This window comes from Silurus meridionalis, chromosome 27 (assembly GCF_014805685.1).
Source record: "Silurus meridionalis isolate SWU-2019-XX chromosome 27, ASM1480568v1, whole genome shotgun sequence".
Taxonomy (NCBI): Eukaryota; Metazoa; Chordata; class Actinopteri; order Siluriformes; family Siluridae; genus Silurus; species Silurus meridionalis.
In genome coordinates, this window is record NC_060910.1 from 17860517 (window position 1) to 17887711 (window position 27195).

A 27195-nucleotide genomic window follows, 5' to 3' on the forward strand; every position below is an offset into this window, starting at 1 on the left:
TCATGTGCACATCATAAAATCTGCATTCTTACACACACACACACACACACACACGCACACACACACAGCTAAATTGGCCTACATCAATTTTTCTTTAGTAGCCAGTGCATCAAAAAATCAGGTTTGGTTCTTAACAAAAATCACATTAAAAAAATTATTAAAAATAAATACTTTTATTAAAACTTGATATATACAATATATATATATATATATACACACACACACACACACACACACACACACACAGGACAACATTTTAAAAAACAACATTTTTGACTTAATGTGCAAATACTGGTTTTGTTAATGCAAATATTGGAGGCAAGTGAACTGTTATGATTATTTCCGCATTATACAGTAAACAGTGAAAAGATGAAGATGCTACATGACAATAGATAAATAATCACTTATTTTAAAAAGAATAAAAGTGCTGAAGCGCTTTATAAAAAATACCAGATTTCAGAAGGTGTTTAAAACGTTACAGGAAATCAGAGCATCCAAACTAAAAAGCGAACACCAGCTTTTACTGATGATGAAGTCTGATGTTTTGTGTCAGAATGCTGGATTAGATTCAATTGTGAAGATGTTGATAATCTCAGGCTGTGTGCAGTGACATCATCACCCATCTGATCCATATCCTGCTATTCATATCTCCTCAGTTCCACTGCTGTATTATGGATGATCATCTGACTGCAGGTTGAAGTTTCTGTGGAGGAAGTGAATGGAGGTGAAACACAACACAAACCCTGAGGAAGATTTGGTACAACAGCAGGAGACCACAGATGAAGAACATTAATATTCCAGATTACAGTGTAAACATCATCATGTCTTACTCACTCACTGCAGCAGGATCACACACTCTCACACTTTAGAAGTTAATGGAGGAAGAATCTCCTTCAGAGGCTGTAAAACATTCAAATCATCACAAAGTGAAATCAAAACACTGCAGCACATAAACACTGTAGTGGATTTAAACATCATTTATGAATCATAAAGTTTCACTTACAGGCACTGGATGGAACAGGTTTAAATCCTGAAACACCGATGATGAACACACAGTTATTATCAAATCTGTGCTCTGTGTTTAATTAAGAATCAGATTATTGGTGTGTTTTATTTAACAATTAAAGTTAAAATATGTGAAACATCCAATAAATCCTGTTGCAAAAATTACAAAGTTTGAATCTGGTCTCTGTGAACTTCATACCTGTTTTTTCCTCTTTTTACCAAAGTTTTTCTTTTTCCAGACCACAATTCCAGCAACAACAGCAACAAGAAAAAGGAGAGACACGACCACACCAACGACGATCCCAATCACAATCAGTCCTCCATCTGATCCTCCACCTGTTAAATCAGAACAGAGTCTTTATTATCTGCTGCATCAGTAAATCAATCAGTGTTCACTCTGTAAATGTGTAGTGGATCAGGACCTTTTGGTACTTTGAGCACCATCTCCTTCTCCAAGCTGCTGTGCTCAATCACACAGGTGTAGGTGTGTTTCTGCAGCTCCTCAGCTGAGACTTTCAGAATGCTCCTCTTCTGGAAGCTTCCATCCTGGTTGGGTAAAGTCTTTCTGAGATCCACGCCCTTATACACGTCCACTCCGTCCTTCTGCCAGCAGATATTCAGTGCTTTGGGGAAGAAACCTGTAGCATGACACACCACCTCTGGAGAAGACGAGTGTTTCTGGAACACAGATGCTGCAGGAGGAACTGCAGAAACACAGAGACATAAATATAATAAACCCTGTGAGATTTATTTATTAATATTTTTAAAAAAAGTTTGAAGGAAGCTACAGGACATACATTAGGCTATCTATGTATGTAAGAGTGTGTGTGTGTGTGTGTGTGTGTGTGTGTGTGTTGAAAAAAATGTTATTAGTGTGTACACTATAAGTGTGTGTGTTGTAGTGAGGGAGTGTGTTATTAGTGTGTACACTATAAGTGTGTGTGTGTTGTAGTGAGGGAGTGTGTTATTAGTGTGTACACTATCAGTGTGTGTGTTGTAGTGAGGTGTGTTATTAGTGTGTACACTATCAGTGTGTGTGTTGTAGTGAGGGAGTGTGTTATTAGTGTGTACACTATCAGTGTGTGTGTTGTAGTGAGGGAGTGTGTTATTAGTGTGTACACTATCAGTGTGTGTGTTGTAGTGAGGGAGTGTGTTATTAGTGTACACTATCAGAGTGTGTGTTGTAATGAGGGAGTGTGTTATTAGTGTGTACACTATCAGAGTGTGTGTTGTAATGAGGGAGTGTGTTATTAGTGTGTACACTATCAGAGTGTGTGTTGTAGTGAGGAGTGTGTTATTAGTGTACACTATCAGTGTGTGTTGTAGTGAGGGAGTGTGTTATTAGTGTACACTATCAGTGTGTGTTGTAGTGAGGAGAGTGTTATTAGTGTACACTATCAGAGTGTGTTGTAGTGAGGTGTGTTATTAGTGTGTACACTATCAGAGTGTGTGTTGTAGTGAGGGAGTGTGTTATTAGTGTACACTATCAGAGTGTGTGTTGTAGTGAGGGAGTGTGTTATTAGTGTACACTATCAGAGTGTGTGTTGTAGTGAGGAGTGTTATTAGTGTGTACACTATCAGAGTGTGTGTTGTAGTGAGGGAGTGTGTTATTAGTGTGTACACTATCAGTGTGTGTGTTGTAGTGAGGGAGTGTGTTATTAGTGTACACTATCAGAGTGTGTTGTAGTGAGGAAGTGTGTTATTAGTGTGTACACTATCAGTGTGTGTGTTGTAGTGAGGGAGTGTGTTATTAGTGTACACTATCAGTGTGTGTGTTGTAGTGAGGAGTGTGTTATTAGTGTGTACACTATAAGTGTGTGTTGTAGTGAGGAGTGTGTTATTAGTGTGTACACTATCAGTGTGTGTGTTGTAGTGAGGGAGTGTTATTAGTGTGTACACTATCAGTGTGTGTGTTGTAGTGAGGAGTGTGTTATTAGTGTGTACACTATCAGGTGTGTGTTGTAGTGAGGAGTGTGTTATTAGTGTGTACACCATCAGAGTGTGTGTTGTAGTGAGTGTGTTATTAGTGTGTACACCATCAGTGTGAGTGTTGTAGTGAGGAGTGTGTTATTAATGTGTACACTATCAGTGTGTGTTGTAGTGAGGGTGTGTTATTAGTGTGTACACTATCAGAGTGTGTTGTAGTGAGGGAGTGTGTTATTAGTGTGTACACTATCAGAGTGTGTGTTGTAGTGAGGGAGTGCGTTATTAGTGTGTACACCATCAGTGTGAGTGTTGTAGTGAGGGAGTGTGTTATTAATGTGTACACTATCAGTGTGTGTGTTGTAGTGAGGGAGTGCGTTATTAGTGTGTACACCATCAGTGTGAGTGTTGTAGTGAGGGAGTGTGTTATTAATGTGTACACTATCAGTGTGTGTGTTGTAGTGAGGGAGTGCGTTATTAGTGTGTACACCATCAGGTGTGTGTTGTAGTGAGGAGTGTGTTATTAGTGTGTACACCATCAGAGTGTGTGTTGTAGTGAGGGAGTGCGTTATTAGTGTGTACACTATCAGAGTGTGTGTTGTAGTGAGGGAGTGTGTTATTAATGTGTACACTATCAGTGTGTGTGTTGTAGTGAGGGAGTGTGTTATTAGTGTGTACACTATCAGTGTGTGTGTAGAATGATTGAAGTGTGTTACAGTAACACAGCAGATCACACACCTTTCCTCTCCATAGACACGAACTTCTTTATCCAGTCGATACACTCAGTCTCCATGAAGTTCTTCCAGTATTTAGCCTCAGATCTTCTCGGATCCCATCTGTTTATAAAGATCTCAACTTCATCATCAACTGCAGTCCAGCTTCCAGTGTTCAGATCCAGACTGAAGAAATCTTCTCCATCATAACCGTACTGATCGTATCCTCTAGTGGTGCCGTTAACATCAATCTCACAGCCGTACATCCTCTGTAGTGTATGAATTCCTGCACATACACACACACACACACACATACATACACACACACACACACACACACACACACAAGCAAACTGCTAAACTGCTGCTAAGTGGACACACTCCTGTTAGAACTTCATGTCTGTAGAAATCTGAAGAACAATTCAGGAAAGATCAAACTCTTGTGTGGTAGAAGTGAATGTGATCTTTCTCCTGGGCAATCAGATGTGATTTTGCTTTGCAACAGCAACATTTTTATATATTTATACATTAATGTGGTTGGTGGAAGTGAGTTGTAAATTCACACCTGCAGTTGCACCATAATGCAGTAAATGTGTGTGTTAATTATTAAAGCGGGGTGTGTGTGTGTGTGTGTGTGTGTGTGTTTGTATACCTTCAGTATGATTAAACTCCTTCTTTATTACATCCAGGTAAATTTTGAAGATTTCCTGATTAGCATACTGCTTCTGAGTCTCTCTGTCCCAGTAATCTGCACTGATGTTCTGGATCCACTCTGTCTTTGGGATCATCCTGCTGATGTTGCTGTCATAGTACACAAACTGCTCTCCATCAAACAGACCAACAGCAGTGAACTCTGGGAAATGTGTTCCTGGTGGGAGTCCAGTGTGGAGGTACTGCAGAGAGTGTGGATCTGTACACAATAATGAATGGTTCAACAATTACAATTAAAGCTGAAAACACAAACATTCAGCGCCTTTTACAGTGTTGCTCTGTACATTCACAAGATCTCTAAACATTCTAAACCCAACAGCGCCTCTACTGGCCAAAGTGAGCAACTGCACCGTGAGAAAAAAAATAGAAGAAATGAAACTTCCTCTCTGCTTGTTTACACTTAGACTTCCTTTATTTTCCGGTTTTATAGTTTAAGTTATACTGTCAGAAATACACATTATTTCTATCCAGATCTTATAACAACCATCTAAAATACATGATACATAAATAAATGTGGGTTAAGTGAATTATTTGCATTAATATTCGCAGTGACAGATATTATATAGTGATAAGTTTAGTACTTCAGCAGCGCGCGCACTGCGGGATAAATAATGACTTGTTCTGAATCTGCTGAAATGCTGACAAACATCTACATCTGTACAAACTGGATTATATTTATTTATTAAAACTCACCTGCTGAGGAGACACGAAGAGAAAATACTGAAATAAGCAGAAGCTTCAATAAAGCAAATCCATTCTCCATCTTTCAGAATCTTCATTATGACATTATTTTGTGCAGAAAAAATGTATTTCTACAAATAAACTTAGAATTCATTTACAGAGACGTCACCGTCCTGAATGCACAACGCACGTGCAACAGTGCTTCTTACTGTTCATTGATTTGTAGCTTCCGGATGAGGAAGTGATGCACGTGACGTCGCTCACAGTTGACAGAAACCAAGAGGGTGGTCCCAAAGCGCAAAAATCATTAATAAATCTGAAAACAAATTAACAAATTCAAAATCAAATGAACAAATCCGAAAACTAGGTATAGTTTGTGAACAGAAACTTACAGATCATTGTACAAGACACCTGTCTGTCAAGATATACAGGTAAGTGACAGGTGTCTCGTCCAATGATCTGTAAGTTTCTGTTCACAAGGCAACGAAATGCAGTTTAGGTCTAACAAGTGCAATAGCAATACTGTGTTTAATGAAACTATTGATGGATGGCCTCATAAACCTAGATCGGGCCCTTATAGTGAGTTGGTTGGTGTATGTTTAAGTCTGGGCCTTACTGTTGTTTGGCGTTTTAAGTATCCAGACAGGGAAGAATATAGATGGAGTAATAAGGACTCATCTCTTCATTCTCGTATTGACTATTGGTTAGTGTCTAATGATTTAACTAATAATGTAACCTCTGTATTGATAGATCAATACAAGATAAATCAGTCAAAAAACATAGCTGTTATTGGAAATTATAGTTTATTCGAAAATGAAGGTTTAAGGGAAAATATAAAATGTATTATTATTAAAAAAATATAGGAGAACTGCAGATTTAGAAAAAGCATATGGAAAGTATTGGAAATAATTGAAGTTTAATATTAGAATGCCATTTATCATTGAAGGAAAAGGGCAGTAACAAAAAATTAAAGAAAAATTCATTATTAAAGTTTTTTTAGTTTATATTGAAAGAAAAAGGAAGCTTTCACTGATTGTGATTTACAAAAATTAGATTTATTGCAATTTGACAGATAAAATTTATAAGGATAAATCTAGGGGGGCATTTATCAGAAATAAATAAACTCTTCTGTCTTTGTGTAGAAACATGAAAATCTACAGCGACGTTTATTGGCCAATTAATATAATGACAACATAGAACTAAATCAGAACACTTCAGTGCCATCTAGTGGCCAATTAATGTAAGGACAAAACACTGTTTTTACCCACGTATATAATAATTATATGAGGTGTAAATATATGAGGTTAAAACTTTATATATACAAAACTATATGTATTATATATACACACACAGAACAACATTTAAAAACCAACATTTTTGACTTAAGGTGCATCAGAGACCCAAAACACTTTGGTTTTGTTCATGAAAATATTTGAGGCAAATAAACTATAATTATTTCAGCCTTATACAGTAAACAGTGAAAAGATGAAGGTGCTACATGACAATAGATACATAAATATTATTTTACAAAGAATAAAAGTGCTGAAGCGCTTAATAAAAAATACCAGATTTCAGAAGGTCTCTAAAACTTTACAGGAAATCAGAGCAGTTTCTTTCTTCCAAACTGAAAAGCGAACACCAGCTTTTACTGATGATGAAGTCTGATGTTTTGTGTCAGAATGCTGCATTAGATTCAATTATGAGGATGTTGATGATCTCAGGCCGCGTGCAGTGACATCATCACCCATCTGCTCCATATCCTGCTATTCAAATCTCCTCACTTCCACTGCTGTATTATGGACTAACTTCTGACTGCAGGTCGAAGTTTCTGTGGAGGAAAATGAATGGAGGTGAAACAACATATCAGAACGCACAACACAAACCCTGAGGTAGATTTGGTACAACAGCAGGAGACCACAGATGAAGAACATTAATATTCCAGATTACAGTGTAAACATCATAATTTCTTACTCTCTCACTGCAGCAGGAACACACACTCTCACACTTGTTGGAGGAAGAATCTCCTTCAGAGGCTGTAAAACATTCAAATCATCACAAAGTGAAATCAAAACACTGCACATAAACACTGTAGTGGATTTCATCGCTAAGTGCTTCGAAAGACTGGTCCTCACCCACCTTAAGGCCTGTCTGCCTCCCAGCCTGGACTCGTACCAATTTGCCTATCGCCCAAATAGATCAACTGAGGACGCCATTTCCACTGTACTTTATTCTGCACTGACTCACTTGGATAACCCTGACACCTATGCCAGGATGCTGTTTGTTGATTTCAGCTCAGCTTTTAATACAGTTAGCCCTTCCAAGCTAACACTGAAGCTGGAACAACTTGGCATCAGCACACAACTCTGTAATTGCACTCTGGACTTCCTTACGAACAGATCACAGTCTGTTCGTCTGAACAGGGTTAGTATATATATACAGGGAGTGCAGAATTATTAGGCAAGTTGTATTTTTGAGGATTAATTTTATTTGAGGATTTAATTTGAACAACAACCATGTTCTCAATGAACACAAAAAACTCATTAATATCAAAGCTGAATATTTTTGGAAGTAGTTTTTAGTTTTAGCTATTTTAGGGGGATATCTGTGTGTGCAGGTGACTATTACTGTGCATAATTATTAGGCAACTTAACAAAAAACAAATTCATACCCATTTCAATTATTTATTTTTACCAGTGAAACCAATATAACATCTCAACATTCACAAATATACATTTCTGACATTCAAAAACCAAACAAAAACAAATCAGTGACCAATATAGCCACCTTTCTTTGCAAGGACACTCAAAAGCCTGCCATCCATGGATTCTGTCAGTGTTTTGATCTGTTCACCATCAACATTGCGTGCAGCAGCAACCACAGCCTCCCAGACACTGTTCAGAGAGGTGTACTGTTTTCCTCCTTGTAAATCGCACATTTGATGATGGACCACAGGTTCTCAATGGGGTTCAGATCAGGTGAACAAGGAGGCCATATCATTTGATTTTCTTCTTTTATACCCTTTCTTGCCAGCCACGCTGTGGAGTACTTGGACGTGTGTGATGGAGCATTGTCCTGCATGAAAATCATGTTTTTCTTGAAGGATGCAGACTTCTTCCTGTACCACTGCTTGAAGAAGGTGTCTTCCAGAAACTGGCAGTAGGACTGGGAGTTCAGCTTGACTCCATCCTCAACCCGAAAAGGCCCCACAAGCTCATCTTTGATGATACCAGCCCAAACCAGTACTCCACCTCCACCTTGCTGGCGTCTGAGTCGGACTGGAGCTCTCTGCCCTTTACCAATCCAGCCACGGGCCCATCCATCTGGCCCATCAAGACTCACTCTCATTTCATCAGTCCATAAAACCTTAGAAAATCAGTCTTGAGATATTTCTTGGCCCAGTCTTGACGTTTCAGCTTGTGTGTCTTGTTCAGTGGTGGTCGACTTTCTGCCTTTCTTACCTTGGCCATGTCTCTGAGTATTGCACACCTTGTGCTTTTGGGCACTCAGTGATGTTGCAGCTCTGAAATATGGCCAAACTGGTGGCAAGTGGCATCTTGGCAGCTGCACGCTTGACTTTTCTCAGTTCACGGGCAGTTATTTTGCGCCTTGGTTTTTCCACACGCTTCTTGCGACCCTGTCGACTATTTTGAATGAAACGCTTGATTGTTCGATGATCACGCTTCAGAAGCTTGGCTATTTTAAGACTGCTGCATCCCTCTGCAATATATCTCACTATTTTTGACTTTTCTGAGCCTGTCAAGTCCTTCTTTTGACCCATTTTGCCAAAGGAAAGGAAGTTGCCTAATAATTATGCACACCTGATATAGGGTGTTGATGTCATTAGACCACACCCCTTCTCATTACAGAGATGCACATCACCTAATATGCTTAATTGGTAGTAGGCTTTCCAGCCTATACAGCTTGGAGTAAGACAACATGCATAACGAGGATGATGTGGTCAAAATACTCATTTGCCTAATAATTCTGCACTCCCTGTATATGTATATATGTATATATTCATAATGACATTCATCCTTCATCCTTTCGTACAGTTATATATATTCATATTATATTTTGTACAACAGTATATATTCATAATGACATTCCTTTTGTACAGCTATATCAGTCATACCACTTCTTATTCAGTTATATGTACATATTACACCTTCTGTATAACCTCATACCCCTATTTATTACACTGCCACTTGTAAATAAGCTATCTATGCACTTCTGGTTAGATGCAAACTGCATTTTATTGGCTCTGTACATGTACCTTGCACAATAACAAAGTTGACTCTAATCTAATTTAATCATCATTTATGGATCATAAAGTTTCACTTACGGGATCTGGATGAAACACGTTTAAATCCTGAAACACAGATGATGATCACACAGTTATTATCAAATCTGTGCTCTGTGTTTAATTAAGAATCAGATTATTGTTGTGTTTTATTTAACAATTAAAGTTAAAATATGTGAAATATCCATTAAATTCTGTTTCAAAAATTACAAAGTTTGAATCTGGTCTCTGTGAACTTCATACCTGTTTTTTTCTCCTTTTTACCAAAGTTTTTATTTTTCCAGAACACAATTCCAATAACAAGAACAACGAGAGCCATGACCACACCAACGATGATTCCAATCAGTCCTCCATCTGATCCTGAATCTGTTAAATCAGCACAGAGTGTTTATTATCTGCTGCATCAGTAAATCAGCTTTTACTTTGTAAATCTGTAGTGTATCTATTAAGGGACCTTTTAGTACTTTGAGCACCATCTCCTTCTCCAAGCTGCTGTGCTCAATCACACAGGTGTAGGTGTGTTTCTGCAGCTCCTCAGCTGAGACTTTCAGAATGCTCCTCTTCTGGAAGCTTCCATCCTCGTTGGGTAACGTCTCTCTGAGCTCCACGTCTTCATACACGTCCTCTCCGTCCTTCTGCCATTTAATAATCAGTGCTTTGGGGAAGAAACCTGTAGCATGACACACCACCTCTGGAGACGACGAGTTTTTCTGGAACACAGATGCTGCAGGAGGAACTGCAGAAACACAGAGACATAAATATAATAAACCCTGTGAGATTTATTTATTTATAAATGACTTTAAAGAAAATGTTTAAAGGAAGCTACAGGACCTACATTAGACTATCTATGTATGCGAGAGAGAGAGAGTGTGTGTGTGTGTGTGTGTGTGTGTGTGTGTGTGAGAGAGAGAGAGAGAGAGAGAGAGAGAGAGAGAGAGAGAGAGAGAGAAACAAATGTATTTGAACTTAATAGTTAAAAGAGTGTGTTATTAGTGTGTACACTATCAGTGTGTGTGTTGTAGTGAGGGGTGTGTTATTAGTGTGTACACTATCAGAGTGTGTGTTGTAGTGAGGGGTGTGTTATTAGTGTGTACACTATCAGTGTGTGTGTTGTAGTGAGGAGTGTGTTATTAGTGTGTACACTATCAGTGTGTGTGTTGTAGTGAGGAGTGTGTTATTAGTGTGTACACTATCAGTGTGTGTGTTGTAGTGAGGAGTGTGTTATTAGTGTGTACACTATCAGTGTGTGTGTTGTAGTGAGGAGTGTGTTATTAGTGTGTACACTATCAGTGTGTGTGTTGTAGTGAGGAGTGTGTTATTAGTGTGTACACTATCAGTGTGTGTGTTGTAGTGAGGGTGTGTTATTAGTGTGTACACTATCAGTGTGTGTGTTGTAGTGAGGAGTGTGTTATTAGTGTGTACACTATCAGTGTGTGTGTGTTGTAGTGAGGGTGTGTTATTAGTGTGTACACTATCAGTGTGTGTGTTGTAGTGAGGAGTGTGTTATTAGTGTGTACACTATCAGTGTGTGTGTTGTAGTGAGGAGTGTGTTATTAGTGTGTACACTATCAGTGAGTGTTGTAGTGAGGAGTGTGTTATTAGTGTGTACACTATCAGTGTGTGTGTTGTAGTGAGGAGTGTTATTAGTGTGTACACTATCAGTGTGTGTGTTGTAGTGAGGAGTGTGTTATTAGTGTGTACACTATCAGTGTGTGTGTGTTGTAGTGAGGAGTGTTATTAGTGTGTACACTATCAGTGTGTGTGTTGTAGTGAGGGAGTGTCTTATTAGTGTGTACACTATCAGTGTGTGTGTTGTAGTGAGGAGTGTGTTATTAGTGTGTACACTATCAGTGTGTGTGTTGTAGTGAGGGAGTGTTATTAGTGTGTACACTATCAGTGTGTGTGTTGTAGTGAGGAGTGTGTTATTAGTGTGTACACTATCAGTGTGTGTGTTGTAGTGAGGAGTGTGTTATTAGTGTGTACACTATCAGTGTGTGTTGTAGTGAGGAGTGTGTTATTAGTGTGTACACTATCAGTGTGTGTGTTGTAGTGAGGAGTGTGTTATTAGTGTGTACACTATCAGTGTGTGTGTTGTAATGAGGAGTGTGTTATTAGTGTGTACACTATCAGTGTGTGTGTTGTAATGAGGAGTGTGTTATTAGTGTGTACACTATCAGTGTGTGTGTTGTAGTGAGGAGTGTGTTATTAGTGTGTACACTATCAGTGTGTGTGTAGTGAGGAGTGTGTTATTAGTGTACACTATCAGTGTGTGTGTTGTAGTGAGGAGTGTGTTATTAGTGTGTACACTATCAGTGTGTGTTGTAGTGAGGAAGTGTGTTATTAGTGTGTACACTATCAGTGTGTGTGTTGTAGTGAGGAGTGTGTTATTAGTGTGTACACTATCAGTGTGTGTGTTGTAGTAAGGAGTGTGTTATTAGTGTGTACACTATCAGTGTGTGTGTTGTAGTGAGGAGTGTGTTATTAGTGTGTACATTATCAGTGTGTGTGCTGTAGTAAGGAGTGTGTTATTAGTGTGTACACTATAAGTGTGTGTGTTGTAATGAGGAGTGTGTTATTAGTGTGTACACTATCAGTGTGTGTTGTAATGAGGAGTGTGTTATTAATGTGTACACTATCAGTGTGTGTGTTGTAATGAGGAGTGTGTTATTAGTGTGTACACTATCAGTGTGTGTTGTAGTGAGGAGTGTGTTATTAGTGTGTACACTATCAGTGTGTGTGTTGTAGTGAGGTGTGTTATTAGTGTGTACACTATCAGTGTGTGTGTTGTAGTGAGGAAGTGTGTTATTAGTGTACACTATCAGTGTGTGTGTTGTAGTGAGGGAGTGTGTTATTAGTGTGTACACTATCAGTGTGTGTTGTAGTGAGGGAGTGTGTTATTAGTGTGTACACTATCAGTGTGTGTGTTGTAGTGAGGAGAGTGTTATTAGTGTGTACACTATCAGTGTGTGTTGTAGTGAGGAGTGTGTTATTAGTGTGTACACTATCAGTGTGTGTGTGTAGTGAGGGAGTGTTATTAGTGTACACTATCAGTGTGTGTGTTGTAGTGAGGGAGTGTGTTAATAGTGTGTACACTATCAGTGTGTGTGTTGTAGTGAGGGAGTGTGTTATTAGTGTGTACACTATCAGTGTGTGTGTTGTAGTGAGGAGTGTGTTAATAGTGTGTACACTATCAGTGTGTGTGTTGTAGTGAGGAGTGTGTTAATAGTGTGTACACTATCAGTGTGTGTGTTGTAGTGAGGGAGTGTGTTAATAGTGTGTACACTATCAGTGTGTGTGTTGTAGTGAGGAGTGTGTTAATAGTGTGTACACTATCAGTGTGTGTGTTGTAGTGAGGAGTGTGTTATTAGTGTGTACACTATCAGTGTGTGTGTTGTAGTGAGGTGTGTTATTAGTGTGTACACTATCAGTGTGTGTGTTGTAGTGAGGGAGTGTTATTAGTGTGTACACTATCAAAGTGTGTGTGTTGTAGTGAGGAGTGTGTTATTAGTGTGTACACTATCAGTGTGTGTGTTGTAGTGAGGAGTGTGTTATTAGTGTGTACACTATCAGTGTGTGTGTTGTAGTGAGGAGTGTGTTATTAGTGTGTACACTATCAGTGTGTGTGTTGTAGTGAGGAGAATGTTATTAGTGTGTACACTATCAGTGTGTGTGTTGTAGTGAGGGAGTGTGTTAATAGTGTGTACACTATCAGTGTGTGTGTTGTAGTGAGGGAGAGTGTTATTAGTGTGTACACTATCAGTGTGTGTGTTGTAGTGAGGAGTGTGTTATTAGTGTGTACACTATCAGTGTGTGTGTTGTAGTGAGGAGTGTTATTAGTGTGTACACTATCAGTGTGTGTGTTGTAGTGAGGAGAGTGTTATTAGTGTGTACACTATCAGTGTGTGTGTTGTAGTGAGGGAGAGTGTTATTAGTGTGTACACTATCAGTGTGTGTGTTGTAGTGAGGGAGTGTGTTATTAGTGTGTACACTATCAGTGTGTGTGTTGTAGTGAGGGAGAATGTTATTAGTGTGTACACTATCAGTGTGTGTGTTGTAGTGAGGGAGTGTGTTATTAGTGTGTACACTATCAGTGTGTGTGTTGTAGTGAGGGAGTTTGTTATCACACACTTTTTCTCTCCAGAGTTTCTCTGCTGTAAGACACAAACTTCTTTATCCAGTCGATACACTCAGTCTCCAGGAAGTTCCTCCAGTATTCAGCCTCAGATCTTCCAGGATCCCATCTCTTTATAAAGATCTCAACTTCATCATTAACCGCAGTCCAGCTTCCAGTGTTCAGATCCAGACTGAAGAAATCTTCTCCATCATAACTGTACTGATCGTATCCTCTAGTGGTGCTGTTACCATCAATCTCACAGCCGTACATCCTCTGTAGAGTATGAACTCCTACACACACACACACACACACACACACACAAGCACATTGCTAAACTGCAGCTCAGTGTCTAGACACACTCCAGTTAGTACTTCATGTGTAGAATCCTGAAGAATAATTCAGGAACAATGAAGATCTCGTGTGGTGGAGGTGAAAGTGATCTTGTTCCTGGTGAATTTTCTTTTATATTATTGCTTTGCAACATCTAATAATGACATCAAATACTTTAATGTATAAAACTTGTGGTTGGTGGAAGTGAGTTTTAAATTTTGTGTGTGTGTGTGTGTGTGTGTGTGTGTGTGTGTGTGTGTGTATACCTTCAGTCTGATTAAACTCCTGCTTTATTACATCCAGGTAAAATATGAAGATTTCCTGATTAGCATGCTGCTTCTGAGTCTCTCTGTCCCAGTAATCTGCATCATCTGCACTGATGTTCTGGATCCACTCTGTCTTTGGGATCATCTTCCTGATGTTGCTGTCATAGTACACAAACTGCTGTCCATCAAACAGACCAACAGCAGTGAACTCTGGGAAATGTGTTCCTGGTGGGAGTCCAGTGTGGAGGTACTGCAGAGAGTGTGGATCTGTACACAATAATGAATGGTTTAACAATTACAATTAAAGCTGAAAACACAAAGATTCAGCGCCTTTTACAGTGTTGCTCTGTACATTCACAAGATCTCTAAACATTCTAAACCCTCTACTGGCCAAAGTGAGCAACTGCACCGTGAGAAAAAAAATAGAAGAAATGAAACTTCCCTTCTGCTTGTTTACACTTAGACTTCCTTTATTTTCCGGTTTTATAGTTTAAGTTATACTGTCAGAAATACACATTATTTCTATCCAGATCTTATAACAACCATCTAAAATACATGATACATAAATAAATGTGGGTTAAGTGAATTATTTGCGTTAATATTCGCAGTGACAGATATTATATATTGATAAGTTTAGTACTTCAGCAGCGCGCACTGCGGATAAATAATGACTTGTTCTGAATCTGCTGAAATGCTGACAAACATCTACATCTGTACAAACTGGATTATATTTATTTATTAAAACTCACCTGCTGAGGAGACACGAAGAGAAAATACTGAAATAAGCAGAAGCTTCAATAAAGCAAATCCATTCTCCATCTTTCAGAATCTTCATTATGACATTATTTTGTGCAGAAAAAATGTATTTCTACAAATAAACTTAGAATTCATTTACAGAGACGTCACCGTCCTGAATGCACAACGCACGTGCAACAGTGCTTCTTACTGTTCATTGATTTGTAGCTTCCGGATGAGGAAGTGATGCACGTGACGTCGCTCACAGTTGACAGAAACCAAGAGGGTGGTCCCAAAGCGCAAAAATCATTAATAAATCTGAAAACAAATTAACAAATTCAAAATCAAATGAACAAATCCGAAAACTAGGTATAGTTTGTGAACGAAACTTACAGATCATTGTACAAGACACCTGTCTGTCAAGATATACAGGTAAGTGACAGGTGTCTCGTCCAATGATCTGTAAGTTTCTGTTCACAAGGCAACGAAATGCAGTTTAGGTCTAACAAGTGCAATAGCAATACTGTGTTTAATGAAACTATTGATGGATGGCCTCATAAACCTAGATCGGGCCCTTATAGTGAGTTGGTTGGTGTATGTTTAAGTCTGGGCCTTACTGTTGTTTGGCGTTTTAAGTATCCAGACAGGGAAGAATATAGATGGAGTAATAAGGACTCATCTCTTCATTCTCGTATTGACTATTGGTTAGTGTCTAATGATTTAACTAATAATGTAACCTCTGTATTGATAGATCAATACAAGATAAATCAGTCAAAAAACATAGCTGTTATTGGAAATTATAGTTTATTCGAAAATGAAGGTTTAAGGGAAAATATAAAATGTATTATTATTAAAAAAATATAGGAGAACTGCAGATTTAGAAAAAGCATATGGAAAGTATTGGAAATAATTGAAGTTTAATATTAGAATGCCATTTATCATTGAAGGAAAAGGGCAGTAACAAAAAATTAAAGAAAAATTCATTATTAAAGTTTTTTTAGTTTATATTGAAAGAAAAAGGAAGCTTTCACTGATTGTGATTTACAAAAATTAGATTTATTGCAATTTGACAGATAAAATTTATAAGGATAAATCTAGGGGGGCATTTATCAGAAATAAATAAACTCTTCTGTCTTTGTGTAGAAACATGAAAATCTACAGCGACGTTTATTGGCCAATTAATATAATGACAACATAGAACTAAATCAGAACACTTCAGTGCCATCTAGTGGCCAATTAATGTAAGGACAAAACACTGTTTTTACCCACGTATATAATAATTATATGAGGTGTAAATATATGAGGTTAAAACTTTATATATACAAAACTATATGTATTATATATACACACACAGAACAACATTTAAAAACCAACATTTTTGACTTAAGGTGCATCAGAGACCCAAAACACTTTGGTTTTGTTCATGAAAATATTTGAGGCAAATAAACTATAATTATTTCAGCCTTATACAGTAAACAGTGAAAAGATGAAGGTGCTACATGACAATAGATACATAAATATTATTTTACAAAGAATAAAAGTGCTGAAGCGCTTAATAAAAAATACCAGATTTCAGAAGGTCTCTAAAACTTTACAGGAAATCAGAGCAGTTTCTTTCTTCCAAACTGAAAAGCGAACACCAGCTTTTACTGATGATGAAGTCTGATGTTTTGTGTCAGAATGCTGCATTAGATTCAATTATGAGGATGTTGATGATCTCAGGCCGCGTGCAGTGACATCATCACCCATCTGCTCCATATCCTGCTATTCAAATCTCCTCACTTCCACTGCTGTATTATGGACTAACTTCTGACTGCAGGTCAAGTTTCTGTGGAGGAAAATGAATGGAGGTGAAACAACATATCAGAACGCACAACACAAACCCTGAGGTAGATTTGGTACAACAGCAGGAGACCACAGATGAAGAACATTAATATTCCAGATTACAGTGTAAACATCATAATTTCTTACTCTCTCACTGCAGCAGGAACACACACTCACACTTGTTGGAGGAAGAATCTCCTTCAGAGGCTGTAAAACATTCAAATCATCACAAAGTGAAATCAAAACACTGCACATAAACACTGTAGTGGATTTCATCGCTAAGTGCTTCGAAAGACTGGTCCTCACCCACCTTAAGGCCTGTCTGCCTCCCAGCCTGGACTCGTACCAATTTGCCTATCGCCCAAATAGATCAACTGAGGACGCCATTTCCACTGTACTTTATTCTGCACTGACTCACTTGGATAACCCTGACACCTATGCCAGGATGCTGTTTGTTGATTTCAGCTCAGCTTTTAATACAGTTAGCCCTTCCAAGCTAACACTGAAGCTGGAACAACTTGGCATCAGCACACAACTCTGTAATTGCACTCTGGACTTCCTTACGAACAGATCACAGTCTGTTCGTCTGAACAGGGTTAGTATATATATACAGGGAGTGCAGAATTATTAGGCAAGTTGTATTTTTGAGGATTAATTTTATTTGAGGATTTAATTTGAACAACAACCATGTTCTCAATGAACACAAAAAACTCATTAATATCAAAGCTGAATATTTTTGGAAGTAGTTTTTAGTTTTAGCTATTTTAGGGGGATATCTGTGTGTGCAGGTGACTATTACTGTGCATAATTATTAGGCAACTTAACAAAAAACAAATTCATACCCATTTCAATTATTTATTTTTACCAGTGAAACCAATATAACATCTCAACATTCACAAATATACATTTCTGACATTCAAAAACCAAACAAAAACAAATCAGTGACCAATATAGCCACCTTTCTTTGCAAGGACACTCAAAAGCCTGCCATCCATGGATTCTGTCAGTGTTTTGATCTGTTCACCATCAACATTGCGTGCAGCAGCAACCACAGCCTCCCAGACACTGTTCAGAGAGGTGTACTGTTTTCCTCCTTGTAAATCGCACATTTGATGATGGACCACAGGTTCTCAATGGGGTTCAGATCAGGTGAACAAGGAGGCCATATCATTTGATTTTCTTCTTTTATACCCTTTCTTGCCAGCCACGCTGTGGAGTACTTGGACGTGTGTGATGGAGCATTGTCCTGCATGAAAATCATGTTTTTCTTGAAGGATGCAGACTTCTTCCTGTACCACTGCTTGAAGAAGGTGTCTTCCAGAAACTGGCAGTAGGACTGGGAGTTCAGCTTGACTCCATCCTCAACCCGAAAAGGCCCCACAAGCTCATCTTTGATGATACCAGCCCAAACCAGTACTCCACCTCCACCTTGCTGGCGCCTGAGTCGGACTGGAGCTCTCTGCCCTTTACCAATCCAGCCACGGGCCCATCCATCTGGCCCATCAAGACTCACTCTCATTTCATCAGTCCATAAAACCTTAGAAAATCAGTCTTGAGATATTTCTTGGCCCAGTCTTGACGTTTCAGCTTGTGTGTCTTGTTCAGTGGTGGTCGACTTTCTGCCTTTCTTACCTTGGCCATGTCTCTGAGTATTGCACACCTTGTGCTTTTGGGCACTCAGTGATGTTGCAGCTCTGAAATATGGCCAAACTGGTGGCAAGTGGCATCTTGGCAGCTGCACGCTTGACTTTTCTCAGTTCACGGGCAGTTATTTTGCGCCTTGGTTTTTCCACACGCTTCTTGCGACCCTGTCGACTATTTTGAATGAAACGCTTGATTGTTCGATGATCACGCTTCAGAAGCTTGGCTATTTTAAGACTGCTGCATCCCTCTGCAATATATCTCACTATTTTTGACTTTTCTGAGCCTGTCAAGTCCTTCTTTTGACCCATTTTGCCAAAGGAAAGGAAGTTGCCTAATAATTATGCACACCTGATATAGGGTGTTGATGTCATTAGACCACACCCCTTCTCATTACAGAGATGCACATCACCTAATATGCTTAATTGGTAGTAGGCTTTCCAGCCTATACAGCTTGGAGTAAGACAACATGCATAACGAGGATGATGTGGTCAAAATACTCATTTGCCTAATAATTCTGCACTCCCTGTATATGTATATATGTATATATTCATAATGACATTCATCCTTCATCCTTTCGTACAGTTATATATATTCATATTATATTTTGTACAACAGTATATATTCATAATGACATTCCTTTTGTACAGCTATATCAGTCATACCACTTCTTATTCAGTTATATGTACATATTACACCTTCTGTATAACCTCATACCCTATTTATTACACTGCCACTTGTAAATAAGCTATCTATGCACTTCTGGTTAGATGCAAACTGCATTTTATTGGCTCTGTACATGTACCTTGCACAATAACAAAGTTGACTCTAATCTAATTTAATCATCATTTATGGATCATAAAGTTTCACTTACGGGATCTGGATGAAACACGTTTAAATCCTGAAACACAGATGATGATCACACAGTTATTATCAAATCTGTGCTCTGTGTTTAATTAAGAATCAGATTATTGTTGTGTTTTATTTAACAATTAAAGTTAAAATATGTGAAATATCCATTAAATTCTGTTTCAAAAATTACAAAGTTTGAATCTGGTCTCTGTGAACTTCATACCTGTTTTTTTCTCCTTTTTACCAAAGTTTTTATTTTTCCAGAACACAATTCCAATAACAAGAACAACGAGAGCCATGACCACACCAACGATGATTCCAATCAGTCCTCCATCTGATCCTGAATCTGTTAAATCAGCACAGAGTGTTTATTATCTGCTGCATCAGTAAATCAGCTTTTACTTTGTAAATCTGTAGTGTATCTATTAAGGGACCTTTTAGTACTTTGAGCACCATCTCCTTCTCCAAGCTGCTGTGCTCAATCACACAGGTGTAGGTGTGTTTCTGCAGCTCCTCAGCTGAGACTTTCAGAATGCTCCTCTTCTGGAAGCTTCCATCCTCGTTGGTAACGCTCTCTGAGCTCCACGCCTTCATACACGTCCTCTCCGTCCTTCTGCCATTTAATAATCAGTGCTTTGGGGAAGAAACCTGTAGCATGACACACCACCTCTGGAGACGACGAGTTTTTCTGAACACAGATGCTGCAGGAGGAACTGCAGAAACACAGAGACATAAATATAATAAACCCTGTGAGATTTATTTATTTATAAATGACTTTAAAGAAAATGTTTAAAGGAAGCTACAGGACCTACATTAGACTATCTATGTATGCGAGAGAGAGTGTGTGTGTGTGTGTGTGTGTGTGTGTGTGTGTGTGTGAGAGAGAGAGAGAGAGAGAGAGAGAGAGAGAGAGAGAGAGAGAGAGAGAGAGAAACAAATGTATTTGAACTTAATAGTTAAAAGAGTGTGTTATTAGTGTGTACACTATCAGTGTGTGTGTTGTAGTGAGGAGTGTGTTATTAGTGTGTACACTATCAGTGTGTGTGTTGTAGTGAGGTGTGTTATTAGTGTGTACACTATCAGTGTGTGTGTTGTAGTGAGGGAGTGTGTTATTAGTGTGTACACTATCAGTGTGTGTGTTGTAGTGAGGAGTGTGTTATTAGTGTGTACACTATCAGTGTGTGTGTGTTGTAGTGAGGAGTGTGTTATTAGTGTGTACACTATCAGTGTGTGTGTTGTAGTGAGGAGTGTGTTATTAGTGTGTACACTATCAGTGTGTGTGTTGTAGTGAGGAGTGTGTTATTAGTGTGTACACTATCAGTGTGTGTGTTGTAGTGAGGAGTGGGTTATTAGTGTGTACACTATCAGTGTGTGTGTTGTAGTGAGGAGTGTGTTATTAGTGTGTACACTATCAGTGTGTGTGTTGTAGTGAGGAGTGTGTTATTAGTGTGTACACTATCAGTGTGTGTGTTGTAGTGAGGAGTGTGTTATTAGTGTGTACACTATCAGTGTGTGTGTTGTAGTGAGGAGTGTGTTATTAGTGTGTACACTATCAGTGAGTGTTGTAGTGAGGAGTGTGTTATTAGTGTGTACACTATCAGTGTGTGTGTTGTAGTGAGTGTGTTATTAGTGTGTACACTATCAGTGTGTGTGTTGTAGTGAGGAGTGTGTTATTAGTGTGTACACTATCAGTGTGTGTGTGTTGTAGTGAGAGTGTGTTATTAGTGTGTACACTATCAGTGTGTTGTAGTGAGGAGTGTCTTATTAGTGTGTACACTATCAGTGTGTGTGTTGTAGTGAGGAGTGTGTTATTAGTGTGTACACTATCAGTGTGTGTGTTGTAGTGAGGAGTGTGTTATTAGTGTACACTATCAGTGAGTGTTGTAGTGAGGAGTGTGTTATTAGTGTGTACACTATCAGTGTGTGTGTTGTAGTGAGGAGTGTGTTATTAGTGTGTACACTATCAGTGTGTGTGTTGTAGTGAGGAGTGTGTTATTAGTGTGTACACTATCAGTGTGTGTGTTGTAGTGAGGAGTGTGTTATTAGTGTGTACACTATAAGTGTGTGTGTTGTAATGAGGAGTGTGTTATTAGTGTGTACACTATCAGTGTGTGTTGTAATGAGGAGTGTGTTATTAGTGTGTACACTATCAGTGTGTGTGTTGTAATGAGGAGTGTGTTATTAGTGTGTACACTATCAGTGTGTGTTGTAGTGAGGAGTGTGTTATTAGTGTGTACACTATCAGTGTGTGTTGTAGTGAGGAGTGTGTTATTAGTGTGTACACTATCAGTGTGTGTTGTAGTGAGGAAGTGTGTTATTAGTGTGTACACTATCAGTGTGTGTGTTGTAGTGAGGAGTGTGTTATTAGTGTACACTATCAGTGTGTGTGTTGTAGTAAGGAATGTGTTAGTGTGTACACTATCAGTGTGTGTGTTGTAGTGAGGAGTGTGTTATTAGTGTACACTATCAGTGTGTGTGTTGTAGTGAGGAGTGTGTTATTAGTGTGTACACTATAAGTGTGTGTGTTGTAATGAGGGAGTGTGTTATTAGTGTGTACACTATCAGTGTGTGTGTTGTAATGAGGAGTGTGTTATTAATGTGTACACTATCAGTGTGTGTGTTGTAATGAGGAGTGTGTTATTAGTGTGTACACTATCAGTGTGTGTTGTAGTGAGGAGTGTGTTATTAGTGTGTACACTATCAGTGTGTGTGTTGTAGTGAGGGAGTGTGTTATTAGTGTGTACACTATCAGTGTGTGTTGTAGTGAGGAAGTGTGTTATTAGTGTGTACACTATCAGTGTGTGTGTTGTAGTGAGGGAGTGTGTTATTAGTGTGTACACTATCAGTGTGTGTGTTGTAGTGAGGGAGTGTGTTATTAGTGTGTACACTATCAGTGTGTGTGTTGTAGTGAGGAGAGTGTTATTAGTGTGTACACTATCAGTGTGTGTTGTAGTGAGGGAGTGTGTTAATAGTGTGTACACTATCAGTGTGTGTGTTGTAGTGAGGGAGTGTGTTATTAGTGTGTACACTATCAGTGTGTGTGTTGTAGTGAGGTGTGTTATTAGTGTGTACACTATCAGTGTGTGTGTTGTAGTGAGGAGTGTGTTATTAGTGTGTACACTATCAGTGTGTGTGTGTAGTGAGGGAGTGTGTTAATAGTGTGTACACTATCAGTGTGTGTGTTGTAGTGAGGAGTGTGTTAATAGTGTGTACACTATCAGTGTGTGTGTTGTAGTGAGGAGTGTGTTAATAGTGTGTACACTATCAGTGTGTGTGTTGTAGTGAGGAGTGTGTTAATAGTGTGTACACTATCAGTGTGTGTGTAGTGAGGAGTGTTATTAGTGTGTACACTATCAGTGTGTGTGTGTAGTGAGGGAGTGTGTTATTAGTGTGTACACTATCAGTGTGTGTGTGTGTTGTAGTGAGGGAGTGTGTTATTAGTGTGTACACTATCAGTGTGTGTGTTGTAGTAAGGAGTGTGTTATTAGTGTGTACACTATCAGTGTGTGTTGTAGTGAGGAGTGTGTTATTAGTGTGTACACTATCAGTGTGTGTGTTGTAGTGAGTGTGTTATTAGTGTGTACACTATCAGTGTGTGTGTTGTAGTGAGGGAGTGTGTTATTAGTGTGTACACTATCAGTGTGTGTGTGTTGTAGTGAGGAGTGTTATTAGTGTGTACACTATCAGTGTGTGTGTTGTAGTGAGGGAGTGTTATTAGTGTGTACACTATCAGTGTGTGTGTTGTAGTGAGGGAGTGTGTTATTAGTGTGTACACTATCAGTGTGTGCGTTGTAGTGAGGAGTGTGTTATTAGTGTGTACACTATAAGTGTGTGTGTTGTAATGAGGAGTGTGTTATTAGTGTGTACACTATCAGTGTGTGTGTTGTAATGAGGGAGTGTGTTATTAATGTGTACACTATCAGTGTGTGTGTTGTAATGAGGAGTGTGTTATTAGTGTGTACACTATCAGTGTGTGTTGTAGTGAGGAGTGTGTTATTAGTGTGTACACTATCAGTGTGTGTGTTGTAGTGAGGAGTGTGTTATTAGTGTGTACACTATCAGTGTGTGTTGTAGTGAGGAAGTGTGTTATTAGTGTGTACACTATCAGTGTGTGTGTTGTAGTGAGGAGTGTGTTATTAGTGTGTACACTATCAGTGTGTGTGTTGTAGTGAGGAGTGTGTTATTAGTGTGTACACTATCAGTGTGTGTGTTGTAGTGAGGAGAGTGTTATTAGTGTGTACACTATCAGTGTGTGTTGTAGTGAGGGAGTGTTATTAGTGTGTACACTATCAGTGTGTGTGTTGTAGTGAGGAGAGTGTTATTAGTGTGTACACTATCAGTGTGTGTGTTGTAGTGAGGGAGTGTGTTATTAGTGTGTACACTATCAGTGTGTGTGTTGTAGTGAGGAGTGTGTTATTAGTGTGTACACTATCAGTGTGTGTGTTGTAGTGAGGGAGTGTGTTAATAGTGTGTACACTATCAGTGTGTGTGTTGTAGTGAGGTGTGTTATTAGTGTGTACACTATCAGTGTGTGTGTTGTAGTGAGGAGTGTGTTAATAGTGTGTACACTATCAGTGTGTGTGTTGTAGTGAGGAGTGTTATTAGTGTGTACACTATCAGTGTGTGTTGTAGTGAGGAGTGTGTTATTAGTGTGTACACTATCAGTGTGTGTGTTGTAGTGAGGAGTGTGTTAATAGTGTGTACACTATCAGTGTGTGTGTTGTAGTAAGGAGTGTGTTATTAGTGTGTACACCATCAGTGTGTGTGTGTTGTAGTGAGGGAGTGTGTTATTAGTGTGTACACTATCAGTGTGTGTGTTGTAGTGAGTGAGTGTGTTATTAGTGTGTACACTATCAGTGTGTGTGTTGTAGTGAGGAGTGTGTTATTAGTGTGTACACTATCAGTGTGTGTGTTGTAGTGAGGAGAATGTTATTAGTGTGTACACTATCAGTGTGTGTGTTGTAGTGAGGAGTGTGTTAGTGTGTACACTATCAGTGTGTGTGTTGTAGTGAGGGAGTGTTATTAGTGTGTACACTATCAGTGTGTGTGTTGTAGTGAGGAGTGTGTTATTAGTGTACACTATCAGTGTGTGTTGTAGTGAGGAGTGTGTTATTAGTGTGTACACCATCAGTGTGTGTGTTGTAGTGAGGAGAGTGTTAATAGTGTGTACACTATCAGTGTGTGTGTTGTAGTGAGGAGAGTGTTATTAGTGTGTACACTATCAGTGTGTGTGTTGTAGTGAGGAGAGTGTTATTAGTGTGTACACTATCAGTGTGTGTTGTAGTGAGGAGTGTGTTATTAGTGTGTACACTATCAGTGTGTGTGTTGTAGTGAGGAGAGTGTTATTAGTGTGTACACTATCAGTGTGTGTGTTGTAGTGAGGGAGTGTTATTAGTGTGTACACTATCAGTGTGTGTGTTGTAGTGAGGGAGTTTGTTATCACACACTTTTTCTCTCCAGAGTTTCTCTGCTGTAAGACACAAACTTCTTTATCCAGTCGATACACTCAGTCTCCAGGAAGTTCCTCCAGTATTCAGCCTCAGATCTTCCAGGATCCCATCTCTTTATAAAGATCTCAACTTCATCATTAACCGCAGTCCAGCTTCCAGTGTTCAGATCCAGACTGAAGAAATCTTCTCCATCATAACTGTACTGATCGTATCCTCTAGTGGTGCTGTTACCATCAATCTCACAGCCGTACATCCTCTGTAGAGTATGAACTCCTACACACACACACACACACACACACACACACACACAAGCACATTGCTAAACTGCAGCTCAGTGTCTAGACACACTCCAGTTAGTACTTCATGTGTGTAGAATCCTGAAGAATAATTCAGGAACAATGAAGATCTCGTGTGGTGGAGGTGAAAGTGATCTTGTTCCTGGTGAATTTTCTTTTATATTATTGCTTTGCAACATCTAATAATGACATCAAATACTTTAATGTATAAAACTTGTGGTTGGTGGAAGTGAGTTTTAAATTTTGTGTGTGTGTGTGTGTGTGTGTGTGTGTGTGTGTGTGTGTGTATACCTTCAGTCTGATTAAACTCCTGCTTTATTACATCCAGGTAAAATATGAAGATTTCCTGATTAGCATGCTGCTTCTGAGTCTCTCTGTCCCAGTAATCTGCATCATCTGCACTGATGTTCTGGATCCACTCTGTCTTTGGGATCATCTTCCTGATGTTGCTGTCATAGTACACAAACTGCTGTCCATCAAACAGACCGAGAGCAGTGAACTCTGGGAAATGTGTTCCTGGTGGGAGTCCAGTGTGGAGGTACTGCAGAGAGTGTGGATCTGTACACAATAATGAATGGTTTAACAATTACAATTAAAGCTGAAAACACAAAGATTCAGCGCCTTTTACAGTGTTGCTCTGTACATTCACAAGATCTCTAAACATTCTAAACCCTCTACTGGCCAAAGTGAGCAACTGCACCGTGAGAAAAAAAAATAGAAGAAATGAAACTTCCCTTCTGCTTGTTTACACTTAGACTTCCTTTATTTTCCGGTTTTATAGTTTAAGTTATACTGTCAGAAATACACATTATTTCTATCCAGATCTTATAACAACCATCTAAAATACATGATACATAAATAAATGTGGGTTAAGTGAATTATTTGCGTTAATATTCGCAGTGACAGATATTATATATTGATAAGTTTAGTACTTCAGCAGCGCGCGCACTGCGGGATAAATAATGACTTGTTCTGAATCTGCTGAAATGCTGACAAACATCTACATCTGTACAAACTGGATTATATTTATTTATTAAAACTCACCTGGTGAGGAGACACGAAGAGAAAATACTGAAAGAAGCAGAAGATCCAGGAAAGCATTTCCGTCCTCCATATTATTATTTAAATAATATTGTTTTGTGTTAAAACAATGTCAAGTGTTACTCTGTTGTTGTTGTTTTGAAATCAGGGTTATGTAAGCCCTCCCTCTTCCTCTTCTTCTTCTTTCGGCTTCTCCCGTTAGAGGGCGCCCCCTGTCCTCTACATCTGCCTCTATCACACCAACTACCTACATGTTTTCCCTCACCACATCCATAAACCTCCTCCTTGATCTTCCTCTTTTCCTCCTTCCTGGTGTCTCCATCCTCAGCATTCTTCTACTGTTGTGAATTCGCAGCATGCGCAGCATCTCGAGCACGGCTTCTCAGACACGGGCGCACTGAGTATCAGCAGCGGCGCACGAATTGCGCAGTCGAGGCGCAGTGGCACTCTCGAGGTGATGTGTTAGAGCGCAGGATAAAGTTTGTGAAGCTGTAAGGGTGCTCCACTGTTAATCTATAATCGTAGAGATTATTAAAGGATGTTAAATATATATAATCTGTATTTTAAGTGTGTTGAGGCACCTGTTATATTGCCGGGTTAGCCGCTAGCATAGCTGCTCATTAGTATGGCTGCTCGGGCTAAGCATGCTACTAGTTTTTTCCATCGGTAACACTTGTACAATGGTTCAGTAACTACTGTGATGGTTTATTACTGATTGTATTAAGCATCTGTTTCTTATTTCATTCCTTAAAAACTACCCCGCACACATGACCCTGTGTGTAATGTTATTCTTGTGCAATAAATGGCTAAACTCTATCTGATGACTCAAACTCCCTGACCAGAGTTCTGCAGCGGTCAATACCACAATCACCAGTAACAGTGGGCAATCCGCAACACCTACTGATATACCCCATGTCCCTCCTCTGCACAAGTCCAAACCATCTAAATCTCACCTCCCTCACCTTGTCTCCAAAACGTCCTACATGCGCTGCATTATAAAAAATCCCAATGTATACTAGGTACAGTACAAGAAACAGAAACGGTGTAGTTTTCCTTGGTGTTTCAGGCTCTAAAACCGGGAGCGCCATCTACTGGCCAAATGTTGCAACTGCCTAAACTAAATTGAACGTGCTCATGATCTGTTATAATATTTTTGTTTTACACTCTTATAGTTTAATTAAAATACACAATACATGAATACGTGTGGGTTAAATGAATTATTTGTGTTAAAGAGTCGCAGTGACACATAATATAGAAATAAGTTCAGTACTTTACCATACACATGATAGTAAGATATCTGCTTGGGATAAATA

The 27195-nt window shown here is 39.0% G+C and overlaps 2 protein-coding genes and 1 pseudogene across 2 annotated transcripts; all 3 read right to left on the reverse strand.

The window, feature by feature from the left end:
* Positions 1-201: 201 nt before the first annotated feature.
* On the reverse strand, positions 202-5263 carry LOC124380961 (BOLA class I histocompatibility antigen, alpha chain BL3-7-like). The gene is made up of 8 exons (XM_046842316.1): positions 5046-5263; positions 4294-4551; positions 3667-3927; positions 1428-1709; positions 1205-1341; positions 1004-1030; positions 835-900; positions 202-703 (listed from the first exon to the last, which is right to left on the reverse strand). Exons 1-7 carry the CDS (start codon positions 5113-5115, stop codon positions 859-861), a joined length of 1077 nt encoding a protein of 358 aa, XP_046698272.1. The 5' UTR covers positions 5116-5263; the 3' UTR covers positions 202-703; positions 835-858.
* An 803-nt stretch (positions 5264-6066) lies between these two features.
* On the reverse strand, positions 6067-14996 carry LOC124380951 (BOLA class I histocompatibility antigen, alpha chain BL3-7-like). Its single transcript, XM_046842296.1, has 8 exons — positions 14793-14996; positions 14044-14310; positions 13462-13737; positions 9788-10069; positions 9577-9699; positions 9376-9402; positions 7005-7066; positions 6067-6861 (listed from the first exon to the last, which is right to left on the reverse strand). Exons 1-8 carry the CDS (start codon positions 14860-14862, stop codon positions 6835-6837), a joined length of 1134 nt encoding a protein of 377 aa, XP_046698252.1. The 5' UTR covers positions 14863-14996; the 3' UTR covers positions 6067-6834.
* Positions 14997-16753: 1757 nt separating this feature from the next.
* Positions 16754-26925, reverse strand: LOC124381009 (annotated as a pseudogene).
* Positions 26926-27195: the final 270 nt, after the last annotated feature.